We start from the raw sequence: 13,886 nt of genomic DNA on the forward strand, positions 1-13,886 counted from the left end.
CGCTCGGCAGCTGTAGCTGAACCCGCCGATCTTCCATGCAGGCCAGGGGCTGTGAGTTACAGTGTAGCAAAAACTCAGAGCAGTGGTAAAAAAAATGGCAGGGGCAGGGCAGCGACAGCCCAGCTCCCAGAGAGACGCTCCCTGGGAGGGTGAGAGGGCTGGCGATCCCAGGGTTTTCCCCTGGGACACTCCAACAGAGTCCCTCTTTAAGTGAGGTAGGGTGTTAACAAGGTTCCAGTGCAATGGCTGCTCCCATGAGCAGAACTCCTCTCACCACAGAAGGCAGCAGAAGACAGAACCCTGCACTGGTGGTGAATTCTTGCCACAGCAACTGCAGCCTCCTTCCCTCTGAATGCTGAGAGAGCAAGAGGGGGCTAGGAGCTGCACCCAACCCCTTCCCCCAGCCCAGTTCTCAAGGTACATCTCTGCCCTCCACGGGAAACCTCCAGGTAAAAAGCAAGAGTAGCCTGCTGGACCTCCCCTGAGATGTGACCACTTGTCTCTTAAGTATCTGGTCGTTATTGTCTCCTAGCAACACATATGGAGGAAAATTCCGTAAGAGAAAGAAACTAAAGGAGAATTCCTAAACCCCAACAGTCATCATCTTTAAATAAATTTTTCCTAGTGGTGCTGAGGAAGAATAAGACTCTGCTGGTATGCACACTTAATGCAATTAACAGTGGGTCCAATTACTTGAAGTTGCTGTGAAGAACATATTTGCTTTTAGGGTAGAAGGAAACAGACAAATGTCCAGAAATATTCCTGGGTTCCTTCTTATATCAAATAGATAATACACCAATTTAATTTGTAGGGTTCAAAACTTATACCCCTCATCCTTAAAGTACAAGTGATATTCTGATGCCTGCAGTCATAAGGCAATAGTAGGATTTATAAAGACTGACTATTTTGTGACTGTGAAATGGTAATATAACAAGGAAGAGGGGGAGAAGGCAAATTTATCTCATCACAGGTATAACCCAGTTGTTATTGTACTTAAAGTTGTGAGCAGGGTAAGCCATTTAGTAGGTAAAGATTGGGAGTTTTTCTTCATTTTCATGTTCTCAAAAAACAAACAAAAAAACCTATTCATTGTTTTTACCAAATAGTACAGGGCCTTTGACTTGATCTGGGGTGGAAGTCAAAGGGATCTCCCAACTGTGTTGTGACATGATGATGTTACTTCCTTAAATTCATCAACAGATGTTAGCAATTTGTTACAGTTTGCTGCTTAATATTTTCTACTTTAACATTATTAACCCTCCTGCATGTGCTAAGTCCTGTGTTGCTCCCATGTGATATTTTCACTTGCAGTAGGTTTTTTTGCTAGATTTTTTTATTTATTTGCCATATTCCCAAGTATTGCAAATGGGAAGTGTGTTCATTTGCATATGTCAACCCTAAATTAGTAAATAAAATTCCTTTTTCCTTCCATGTATTATAAGAACATCTGTGCTTTTAAGACACGGAAAGAGGTCATGGAAATACAGGATGGTAATTGTCTGCATTGCCAAATCCATTTGCTTAGTCTGTCTAGATCTTTGTCCTCTGAATGTCTCTGAGCTGGTGTGGGTGTGCAGCTGAGGTGGGAGCTGTGGTCTGCCTTTTCCAAGAACCACCTGTAGTGTACTTGGTGAGCTGTTCATGGTGGATTCTGGTGTCTGTGAACGGCTGTTTCATGTCAGGCTATAAGCAGTCATTAAAAACTGTGTCTAGGAAAGGTATGCCATGAGGGTTGCCTGGCTGAAGTGAGCTTCCAACTGAGGACATGGTAGTTTTGAAGAGGAAGAAGATGGGGTTCCTGGCAGGCGCACTGAAAAGTGTTGAAATTGGACTTGGAGTCTAGGCTGAGAGGGCTTGATAAAGTGTTTGAGGGGAGTTGGGGTGAGAGCAAAGGTCCATCTGAGGGTTACAAGGGGATGGAGCAGAGGAGATTTGTAAGAGGGAGGCTAGGAGAAGACTTCTGAGCCTTCAGGACTCTGCAGTCTTAGAAGTGGAGGTTAAGTGTTAAGTGGGAGCCAGGCCCTTTATGTGTTTTGGATAATTGGATTACAGGCGGGATTGACTGGTACTTGGAAGGCAGTCCTTCAATCCTTTAACCTTCATAATATTGTGGCGGGCAGAGTCACTGTTTTCCTTTTCCATTCATGTCCCAAAACTGAGAGTAACCCTGCCAGCAGACCTAGTCCTGCAGAGCTGCAGTAGAGAGTTGCTCTGCCTTCATCTTGCCTTGCTGTCGGAATCAGCAAGGTTGAAGAATTTGCTTGCTCCTAGCTGAGCAAGGGTGTCTAAACTGAAGTCTTATTTCTGGGGTGAACAAACTGTACGGTTTGTCAAGCTTAATTTCTGCCATTAAGTACAAGAAAAGTATGCTAAGTCTCAATGTTTTAGCATACAGCTATTAGAAAATTATTTGGTGTGAAATACAGTAAAGAAGGAAGTGAGAAACAATGCACATAGATATTCCTGGGGTGATACTGAGAATATAGAGGCTTCTGTCTGATTATCTGGATTACCAGATTATCTGAGCCACATTTAGCCTAAATATGACGTGGGTAGAGAAAACTAGAGATGACAGATAAGTGAACCTGCTTATCTGAGGCACTTGGTGTTAGATATTTGCCCTGTAGATTTTGGGGAATGGGATTCAGTAAATGTAAAATCAGGTTCATTTATAAATCAGTATCTCTTTACCTTGAATGAATGGAGATAGTTGGGTGCTACCAAAGGTCTGAGAGCTGAACTGGAAAGATAAAGACCAAAAATAGTCATAATTTCTTTATTGGGCCAAAGGAGGCATTATGACCCATGTGGTACAATTCCCAGGTGTAGAAATGATGTGAGGGTTTAAATAAAAAGTTTTATCTGTATCTTTTGTCGGGTAGTACTTGTCTCCTCTTGGAAATCTTGTGGCAGTTAGCCTTAAGTTTGAAAGGTGCTTGTTGGGATCCCTTGTCCAAAGTAAGGTTTGCACAGCCGTCCTAGGTGCAATCCTGCCCTTCCAAGCAATGCTGGTGATATGAAGGGCTTGCAGACAGCTGGGGGGTCAGATGATGATGTAAAACCCCACTGATGATGTGCCTTTCATAGCAGTCTGTTTAGAAGTCATCCATTTAGCTTCTCAGCAGGGCACCAGCCACTTGGAAAAGCACTCTTTGCTCCCCTGTCAGATAGGGGCTTTATAGATGAAAGATCCTTTCCAGCCAGTCTCACAGGCCCTCAAAACTAAAGCTGAGACAGTCAGTCAACACCCTGATTAAGACATTATTTCCATTAAAAAAATCAAGAGTTGGAGATGGCTATACCTTGGATCAAGTCGAGATGTCAAAACCAAGAAAGGTAATAAATTATGTTGGCAACTCAGTTCTGCTGGGTATTTTGCTGCACTTTGTGCTTCTGCACATATATAAGAGAAATAAGTAACTATCCCTGGAGACTTCATTTTGGGGCTTGAGGTCTTTTTATGTTGGTTTCTTTTTATATTTGTCATTGAATTTCTATAAGAAGTGAAGCTGCCCCCAGCAGAGCACTAAGGAAGGATGTGTTTATTCATTTTTGCATAACTGAAAACATTCTGTGGACCTTTATTTAAACTCAAAAATAATTTGAGTTGGTTTCTTTGGTTCTACTGGAGATCTTCATCTGGTGTGCAAACTAGTAATTCTGGAGCTCTAACTAGTTGGTTTAATTTTTTTGTTCTGTGTGATAGTGATGACTATTTAAATAAATAAAAATTCTGATTTCTTACTAGGGTTTCTAAAGGCCTGACCTGTATTAAATGTCAGGAAGAGTTACTCTCATAAATTGCCAAGTAGTCTCTTCTCACTTTTTTGAAGTAATGTTGTGTTTGCACTTTTTGCAGCAGAATGGGGTTCTTTGGTTTGGTTTTGGTTTGGGTTTTTTTAAATGGGATTTTATAATGTGTCTTAAACATTAAGTACTCAGATAAACAGAGGCAGAGCACTTTGAATGACCCAGTAAGCTAGGGGGTATTGTGATTTAGGAATGGTACTCCCCACTTTAGTGCTCCCACTGAGACTCTACAAACTACCTGCTGCTTGTTTGCTCCCCTCCTCCCCTTCCCCTGCAGTGGGCTGGAGAGGAGAGTAGGAGGTACAAAAGGGAAAGCTCACCGGTTGAGGTAAGAACAATTTACTGAAAACAGCAGTGAGATAAGAAAATTAACAGGAGCTGCCACAGTACTAATAACAAAAGTGTACAAAAGAGAGAGAGTGATTCACATGCAAAAATACTCACAGCACTCTAGCTTGGAACCAGCATTATGAAACCTGTCCTTTGCTCAACCAGAACGAACCCCTTCTCTTCAGGGAAGGGTCCCCTTCCCTCCCCACACCTGGCAATGACATGAGGTAGTGTAGAACAGCCTCTGTGCCCTAGCCATGCCTCTCCTGGCTACTGCAAAAATTAACCCTGTCCTGGCCAGGAGGAAATGAGGTCATTTAACATTTTGCTTATAATGTCTGAAATCAAGGTAAACTTGAAAGAAAGCATGGAAAAAAAGAAAATTAAGTGTAGGGGTTTTATTTGTCTTTTTTTTTTCAGATATAGCCCTTTAAGAAGGCCTATGATACTGAGGCCTTGTTGGAGTAGGGTGTGAGTGTGTCTTCTTTGAAATTGCTTCAGTGATGGACCTCAGCTGTCTTTGTATTGGAGTTTAAATGCTTTGCAGGATCAAAACTTGCAGGCATAAACAAGGCTGGAATGGAGTAATTGGAATTCTAGCTGGGACTGGACAGAAGATGTGCAGCAAAGGGGAAGGACACTTGCCTTATAATGTATACAATGTTTATTTCCATAAAGGCTTTGAAAAACTTTGAGGGCAAGCCATGTGTGGGAGGGATGACACTTTGCTGTCAGTGCCTGTAACATAATTAGAGTATCTGCAATCAATAGAGCATGTAGTTCATGTGACAGACAGTCCTGTTGGCAGATCCTCTGCTGCAGGAGCAAATGTGGGCTAATGGAATAACTGGGAACTGCCCACAGGTTCCTTCTGGAAATTTTCTTCAAGAGGACTGATTTCAGATTTATTTTTTTTTCCTACTCATGATTCCTACACAATAGTTCCTGTAGGCAAAGCTAGTAAAGATGGGGCAGAATATCTGAAGAAGGTTGTGAACCTGTGTTCAGAAAGGCCGGTGAGCATCCCTCAAAGTGACACTTGCCTGTTGAGAGTATATTGCACAATTTGTGGCTCTTGTTAGTTTTGTAAATCCATTCCAGAAGAAGAGTTGGTAAGTGAGTAGGTGCTGGGTGTATGAAAAGGAATTTGTTTTCAGTTCAGGTGTGTTCAGCAATGACAACTGGAAGAGCTCTTAGTAGGAACGGGTTTGTGTTAGTCTTAGGGGCTAATTAGAGTATTTCATTCAGTTGGAAATGTGCTTTCAATGGGAAATGTTTATGGATACCTGTTCTTTACAGCATATTTTTAGCGATGTAACTGCCAGCTTTAGCATTAAAAGGCAAGTAGAAAATCAAATGGATTATGAGTTTCAAGTTAGCATTCTTGTTGTGGAAAAATGGTCATTATTTGTTTGACAACATCACAAAGGTATCTTCCTCCTGTCAGCTCTGTGGGTCTACTTCCCTTTCAGAATTTAAGGCTGCTATGTGTAGAGTGCTTTACACATTTTGTGCAGTATTTATTTCTTTTTCTCTCAAAACATTTGTCAAGAATCTCAAAATTCAGTATTGTTGTTTCAGATAGTTTTAGGCATTAAATATTGAAGTAGTATTAAGTGGTGGTACAAAAAGCAGTGTTAACAAAATTTATTTTCAAATTTTTAGAATCCTCTAGGATGGTTTAATTAAAAGTATCATACACTTAGTAAAAATCCATGTAAGTTCAGCAATTGATTTTTTTATTATTATTTCCCTTTAAAAAGGACAGCTGTGAGTTCTCTTGTATAGGGTAAATGTCACTCTGTTTATATCTTAGCTCTGCTGCAAGTCAGGACTTGTACTATTCCTTTAGGTTGTCATAGAAACGCAGCTAACTGACATCTCAACTCAGACTGCTCATGGTTTAATTTGTGGGTTTGCAAGATTATTAAAATTTAACAAAAATTATTGATTTACTTTTATTAACATGGGTTTGTGTTTACTTTAGAAGTTCAAACTGCATAAAAGCTTTTCTTGATACAAAAATACCTTTAAAATTTTTAAATTCTGATACTCTAAATAAGAGATCATCAAATGCATTTAATATATCAGAGTCTGAAGCAGTAGAGAAATCTTGAATTTTTGCAAATCACCTTTTTAATTTCGTTTTGTTTACAGTAAAGTGCCCCAACCTCATTTCAATTTACCTTTTAGCTTGACTTTTATTTAACATAGAAGATACCTGTCAAGAAAGCGTGAAATAGGTACATCATCATGCCTAATATTTGGGAGTTTTCATTTTATTTACTTACTTTGAAGCCTGGCAGAACGCTTTGGTGCACTGACTTTTGAAAGTATATATTTTTTATATATTCATGTGCAGAAAAAATTACTTAGTTTTCACTCATAAATAAGACAGGCGAAACTTATTTACAGTAACTTTATCTAATGGTCCACGGATGAATGATTTTATGCAAACTACTCAAGAGATTAGAATTAACTTTTCATGTTGGTTGCACATTGGATGTCCAGACCCCAGCAACATGTGGGATCTTATAAAAACTAGATGACTGGAGTTCAATTTTTACTTTTATGAATTTATTCAATGATTGCCCATGCATTTCAAGTGTAATCTTTGTAAGCAATGTATAAAATGGAGTAATGTATTAATTGGTATAAAATGGACACATACTTTCTTACGCCCTCCTTCCATCACATGTATGCTTTTTACTTTGACTTTACCTCCTCCCTCCACCTCATAGCCATTTATTAAGGATCTGTAGGCATGAGGAATTTGACTGATTTATATACCAACCTGTAATTTGACATTGTCATTCTGTCTAGTAACAACTTTGTTCAGTGTTAGATTTACTGAATAAAATTGTTTCTTGGTGGACATTTTGACACCTCACTTCATACTCCTACGTCATGCGCTGCTGACATCCCTGTATTAATCTAATTTGTATTCTGTCATAAAACTCTCACATAACATTTTAAAACAGACTCTCTTTGCAGCATGTTTCTATAAACATGGGGCTAAATATTGGGTGTTTCCATAGGTATGTATGGCTTTTTTGTGTTTTTTATGAGGTTATATACATGTTACCATATATGATGGTAGCACACATAGTAAATGGCTGTACTATTTAACTTGGGAAAGACTGGCTTTAGTATTCCAAAGGCAATTTAAACAAAATATGTTTTATTAACCGGTTAACATGTCTCTTCCAAATTTATTTTTTGCATCGTTGACTACAAGAAAGTGTTGCACAAATACAGTTCTGCCATAGGCTGACACTGCATTTTTAGAAATTGGAAGGCAGTGGTTGGTGGGAAGTCAAGGCACTCCTTTAAGTAGAGCACTGCACTGGTATATTCTGGTTGCTTCGGAATGAAAGATGTGTTTTATGTGGGAAACATACACAGTGTTGATATATTCATTACAGTCAATAGCGATTGTAGGAGAATATTATTGCAGGTATACTGTTTCCCAGTGAGGACCAAGGGAGATATAAGGGTTTGTGTATGTCTGTGCATATATAAGATTAACTGAGTCTTACTGAAGCCTGTGGAATCTTTCTGGCATTGTACTTCCATAGACCATCTGTTACAGATAGATGCCTGTGACCAAAGAGCTATTTTGCAACTTGGATTTTCTTTTCCTAAGAGATAAACATGTTGGGTCTTCTTTGATCAATAAATTTGCTGCTTGGGGTTTTTTTTAGCTTGGTTTCCTTTTTCTTCACTCTTTGCCCCATGATCTTTCCTTGCATTTAAGTAGTGATTGGGTGATAATACCTAACATACTTGAAAAGAAAGAGAGGAAAGCTTCAGTATTTACCAGAAAAAATCCTAACATGCGAATGGTAAAGGTGATTCATAGGAATATACAGTGTCCAGATCCTTCTCCCAGAAAACATATTTATACTATTTTTTTTTTTAACCATAAGCCCATTGGTGGGTTTTAGACAATTAACTTATTCCTAGTGGATTCTTCTTATTTCTGTTCACAGCATTTTGCCTCTATCCTTCCTACAGAGGTGCAGCATCTTGTAAAGGTCATGAAGTTTCTTGCAACATGCATGCTTCAGCTTTCAGTTCATTGTGGCTACAGTGGCACACTTTATTTTATCATCATTCATTATCATATCCATCCTTTTTGTATTTTACTTCTAAATTGCAAGTAACTAACTTTATGTAACAAAGTACACATGGACATTTTTTCCTGCTTTTTAGATATCAAATAAGTGCCTCTTACAGCTGAATTGACATGCTGCTGTACAGTCTTTGCACCCAGAACTTTGGAGTAAAAAGAAAAACCAGTAACAAAAAAGCACAGCCCAAACCCCTTCAGATGATTAAACTGTGAAAGTTTGGCTTTTGATTGTAATGGCCGTTGTGAAGAGATCGCAGTGATCCATCTTCGCCTGTTGCTGTGTGATAGTTTTGGGATATCTTTTAACTTGTTTTTATCTTAAATAAACTTCTAAATATTTTTGTTGTTTTTCCTCTCTTGCTCCCTTTTTCTTACACTCCTGAAAATTTAGGAAGATGAGAGTGAAGAAGAGCCTAAGCTCAAGTATGAACGGCTTTCTAATGGAATGACAGAAATTCTCCAGAAGGATGCAGCCAGCTGCATGACAGTGCATGAAAAGGTATTATGTGACTTTGTGGCTGAGATAGCACTTCTGCTTGGTTTTATATATTTATCTGTGCTTATAATGCATCAGCGTATTTCTGTGTAGAAGTGATGCCAAATCTAGAGTTGTAGTGCAAGACAACAGTAACATAAACAAAATTCACCATTAACCTGTATTGAACAATCCACATTTTCTCAGTGATAAAATGAGTAGTTCACATGGTTCAATTAACAGCAGATCTCTCAGAATCAATTCCCTTCTTGTTTGTATCAAACATTTTTTCAGTGAGAAACACATTTTCTCAATGAGGAAATGAGGTGAGAATTCAAGATGCAGTGATTTGTTAGATAAGATGTACTAGAAAGCTACTAGAAATATGTTCACTCCATTTTAATCATGAACAATATTATGAACTGCAATCAGAATACAGTCCTAACTTTTCTTTATTCAGAAAGAAAGATGGTATATACTGTGCTTATGTGCGCAGCCTGTATCAGTGAAGACCAACTTTATCATGCCAGGAGCTTAGCATATATTCCGCTGTGTTATATATATGTTATATATATGTTAATACAGTGTAGAAGAAAGAAATTACAGGGTTTTTTTGTTTGCTTAGGTTTTTCTTTTGGGTGGTGGTGTACTAAGACTTCCCTGTTCCCTTTCCCTGATTCAGTATGCTAAAAACAAGGAGAGGAAATGCACATGCTAAGGTTTTTGAAGTACCAGAAAATGATAGGGATAGAGTAATAGATATTGCAAACTAAAGAAATTTTAAGAAAAATTATTGTTTTTTTCTTAAAAGGAATAAACTTCATATGTTTCTTTAGTGATTTAAAGAATTGCTTTTGTATTTTATGAGTTTTCTTCTCTTTTATAAGTATTGAAAATCATTTTAAAATACTGAGTCATGCTGAAGAGCACCTGAAAGTATGAGTTAATGATTTGTCAACTATTAGTATGTAAAACATAGTAGCTATTTTCTGAATGTATAATTTTTAGCCAGTAATATCTCCTTAACAGTTACTGTTGAGGGATCTATCTTTATTATTTGTCTATATTTTTAGATTGACTTGTGCTGTGTTTCTTTTCCTCAGAGAACTGTTGCTATGGCTCAAGAGGCTTTTAAGATGAAGCTTGTATTTTAACTGTGTGAATGAAAACAATAAGTCTTTTTAAAATGTTTTTGACAACTTAGAATTACACAGATATTTGGAAAATTGGCAAGCATTTCCTCCTTGTCTATGGCCTGTTTCTGTTACCTTTTAGTCCTGAGTCTCAGGTAAATTTTGAAAGCCAAGAATTTAACACGATTTTTCTATAAGGATGTGCACAGATACAGCTTTTACTATAGTGTCACAAAGCGTGACAATACAGGAAAATTGTTGAAGTATCCCAGCACTTTCAGTTTTCCAGCAAACTAGATACACTATTTATGAGAAAGATCAATATTGTTAGAAGCCAGGTACTGCAGTCTTTTAGGAATAGGTCTCCTACAACAGAGAGCTTAAAAATGAAGCTGGGTTATAGGTTTAGCAAGGGTGTTTCTGTTTCATTCTAGTTGGGCTTTGGGGATTTTTCCCCCTAAATGAACAGGAAAAGCCCTGCTAAATGCTATCTTTAGAAAAATTATACAGTAATATGTAAAATATGACTCTGACTAAAGCAGTTTAACTTTGCTGGGAATCCTGATCTGGCTTCTGCGTTCAGACTAATTCCCCCCCAGAATTTTTTTTTTTTTCTTTTTTGCTGCTAAAGCATCATATTTTCACCAGGCTTGCTGTCTGCACTGGATGACTAATCGTCATGGCACCTGGTGCATTCAAGCAGGCCTGTGCAGTGGAATAGTCATACCTAGTTATGTCTGCACACCTGATGTTTTATTAACCAGTATTGATTTTTTTACCCAGGGGACTTTTTTCTTCCTGAAAAAAGGCAACCTTGCAGGAGTGAAAGGCATTGCAGGGAATGAATTTCTAATGAGCCCCTTCTTTCCCTTTCTTGACTCCTTTTAATGTAGCTTCATATTTTAAGTGCCTGAACTGAAATTTCATTTTAAGCAATTCCATTTTGATAAATCCTTTTAAACCTTGACTTTCTGTAAGGTTATTTTTTAAAGATTGTGCTGCCTGACTGACACGCTTAGCAGTGCCTGTAAATTTGAGCATTTCATTATAGGTTGCAATGAAGCATGCTCACATGCAGTGAAATACAGAGAATTGAGTAGCCTAGACTATTTCAGTAATGCTGAAAGTGGGGGGATGGGGGAGGGGGCAAATAAAAGAAATCTCTGTCATAAATCAAGTAGTACTGAAATTCTGCCTTTTCTGTTTAGGTGTAGTTCACATGGTTTGATTAGCAGCAGATCTCTCAGAATCAATTTCCTTCTTGTTTGTATCAAAATAAGTCTGTGATAGTATGGATTTATGTGGAGATTTCTTTATTTTGCTACTATATTTTAGAAAGAAACTCCTGAGATTTCCAAGTAAGTGTATTTGTCTTGGGAGTATTCTATTTAGGAATGTTACTACGTGAAGGAAAGCAAACCCAGGTGTGTGCTTAAATGCACTGTCTGAGACCTTCCTTAATTCAGCTGTATTTTACCAGTGGCTTACAGCTGGCCTTTTGCTGTGTTTGAACACTTTGTTTTTATTTTAATAATGAAGGAGAATTAAAAATAAAACTCAGAGGAAACATTAGGATTGAAACAAAGCTGCAGAAAGGATCCAGGAACTACTTCAGATCTCCGTTGGTTCTTGCTCTCACGCTGCATTTTTAATTTGCTGCCACAGTCCATCAGCTGGTGTGTACAGACTGCAGACGCACCATTAGTTGTCAGTGGATGAGGGTCCTCATGACTCATTCTGACAGCTAACTCACACTATCACAGTAATATGGGCTTGAAGCCCTGTTTTATGCTTTGGGTACAGTTAAAATAGCCTTTCTCTATAGAAAATGGTGGGCTTTTTTCTTTTCCCCAGTGTTACTAATCCTTGAGTTCATTTAGCATTGCTGTACTATTTCTTGTGGTGTCTTTGTGTTTATGTAATCAATCTCTTTCTTTCACAGTTTTTGGCACTGGGAACACATTATGGCAAAGTTTATTTACTTGATGTCCAGGGGAACATCACACAGAAGTTTGATGTTGTAAGTATGACATTATTCAGAACCCATTTACAGTGATGTAAAAATGCTGCGATGTACCAGTAAGTCAGTTAACACTGCAATTACACTAATGCATTCCATAACATAAAAAGCAGTGTATGGTCCTTACAAAAAGAAGTTATGCTGGATGGTTTTGTGGTGAGCACTTCTCAATTTATATATAATAAACGTTTTCATGAAGCAGAAGAGGAAATACATATTTATGATTTCAAGTGGCTATTAAAAATGGAACCCAGAAGCTCGTTACTTCCATAAGGCATGAGCCTGTTCATTAGGTGACTGTTGTCAGTTATTAGTTTGTGCACTATCATCGTATCTAGTTGCCACAAGTAATTGAAAATTGATTGATTACCTTGCTGGCTCAGTTTATCAATTACAAATATATAATGCTAATATTTTATGTAAATGTTTTGAAGTTTGAATTATTAAGGGATTGTATTGATTGAAGGAAAAGAAGAAGCCTTTTTCCTTATTGCGCTTCATGGTATCAGAGGAATAAAATGCTAAATTTAAAGCTCTGTTCTAGAGTATTAAATGTTCCTTTTTATTGTGGATATGAGTTCATTCGTTTCAAATTTCCTGTCTTTCTTGGGGAGTGGCAGGAAGAGAATTAGCAATTTTTTTTCTCCTCAGGTTGTCAAAAATTCTTGTAGCCAAGCATTGGTTTTTCATAGCAGTGTAAGCACTAGCTATAGAAACCATCACAAGATGTGGACATGTTTGCAAAGAGAATATATGTTCTAAAGCTGACACAGCTGCATGGAAGGGATGGAAAGCTTTGTTTATATTTTTTAAAAACGTAGTTACGCATTGTGCGAGGGAGTAGGGGAGTATAAACTTCTAGGCACAGCTTTTGAAGAAATTTTTAGATTTAATTTTAGTCAGACTGACAATGACTTTACTAAGGATTGATTAAAGTCAAGCTAATTATGTACTTCTATTTCTTTTAATTTTGTACGTGCATCAGCCCTGCAGATGAGAATGCTGACTGCATTTCAAAAGAGGAAAAGCTTTTGGTATCTCCCTTGCAGTTCTGATTACTTTACATGCATGCTGCTCTGTTTGGGGCAGGTCAGATTAAAGTGTACCTGAATTATTCTCTTCCATTGCTGCAGTAGAAAAGAGAGTCAGAGACTCACTCCAGTGAAGTGGAGATTTTGTATTGAGTCTGGCATTAACTGTCGTAAACTTGTATTTGTTCCATTCAGTGTAAGGGGCTTGGAAAATTTTATTTGTAGAACAATCTTCTTCTGTCCACCACCAATGCCTTGTTCTCTCACACTGGTTCCAAGAGATGAAATCCTCCTCTGTAAAGACTTAGGGGACTGCCTAGGTGTAGAGCAAAGAACAATAGGACCTGCTATATGCTAAACTCTATAAAACAAAATCCCTGAATTCTCTTTATACCCACCCTCCCAAATCTGCTGTTATTTCCTTTGCTTTTCTTTACTAAAAAGTCCTACCAGTGCCTGCTGGGAGGTAGTTTCTTATGATGAATTTAGTGTTGGACTATATAATTATTTTCTGCTCAAAGATGTTTACTTTTCCAAACTTAGCATGTTTTGTGCTGTGTCTCCTTATAAAGATGGCAATGATTTTTTTCAAAACTATTGTTTGAGTACAACCTGCTTTTTGAGCTGGAGAATAGGAAAAAGAAATGTTTCTTGGATTCTATTCTTAATGTTTATGTCTCTTTTTGTAATGTACATGTCTCTAGTGCAACAGATTATATCATGGATTAGGTAGAAATGGTGCTTCTTTTTTCTTTTTTTTCCTCTTTTTTTCTAGTTTGAAGAAGAATGATTTTTGTCTAGCACCACTTGTCTTTAAAAGAAAAGTTTTTCAAGGAATGACTAACTGTTGTAGAACAGAACAGGCTGCCTATGTGAGAAGAAAGCAGCTCCATGATGTATATGGCTGCTTAAACTGATAAGTTTTCTAAATTAATATTGTCAGCTGCTGAAC

At 37.8% G+C, this 13,886-nt stretch overlaps 1 protein-coding gene across 3 annotated transcripts in view; it reads left to right on the forward strand.

Moving 5' to 3' along the window:
* Positions 1–8,641: 8,641 nt before the first annotated feature.
* The window catches only part of VPS41 (VPS41, HOPS complex subunit), a 92,888-nt gene continuing 87,643 nt past the window's right edge, over positions 8,642–13,886 (forward strand). For 2 of the 3 annotated variants that reach the window (XM_017727059.1, XM_017727060.1), the window contains exons 1-2: positions 8,642–8,774; positions 11,826–11,903. In XM_017727059.1, coding sequence (XP_017582548.1) covers positions 8,721–8,774; positions 11,826–11,903 — 132 coding nt within the window. In that variant the 5' untranslated portion in view covers positions 8,642–8,720. The remainder of the gene's footprint in view (positions 8,775–11,825; positions 11,904–13,886) is intronic. The other variant, XM_008644626.2, reaches the window with a different exon arrangement.

The sequence above is a fragment of the Corvus brachyrhynchos genome, unplaced genomic scaffold (genome assembly GCF_000691975.1).
Source record: "Corvus brachyrhynchos isolate BGI_N302 unplaced genomic scaffold, ASM69197v1 scaffold1002, whole genome shotgun sequence".
In the NCBI taxonomy this organism is placed as follows: domain Eukaryota; kingdom Metazoa; phylum Chordata; class Aves; order Passeriformes; family Corvidae; genus Corvus; species Corvus brachyrhynchos.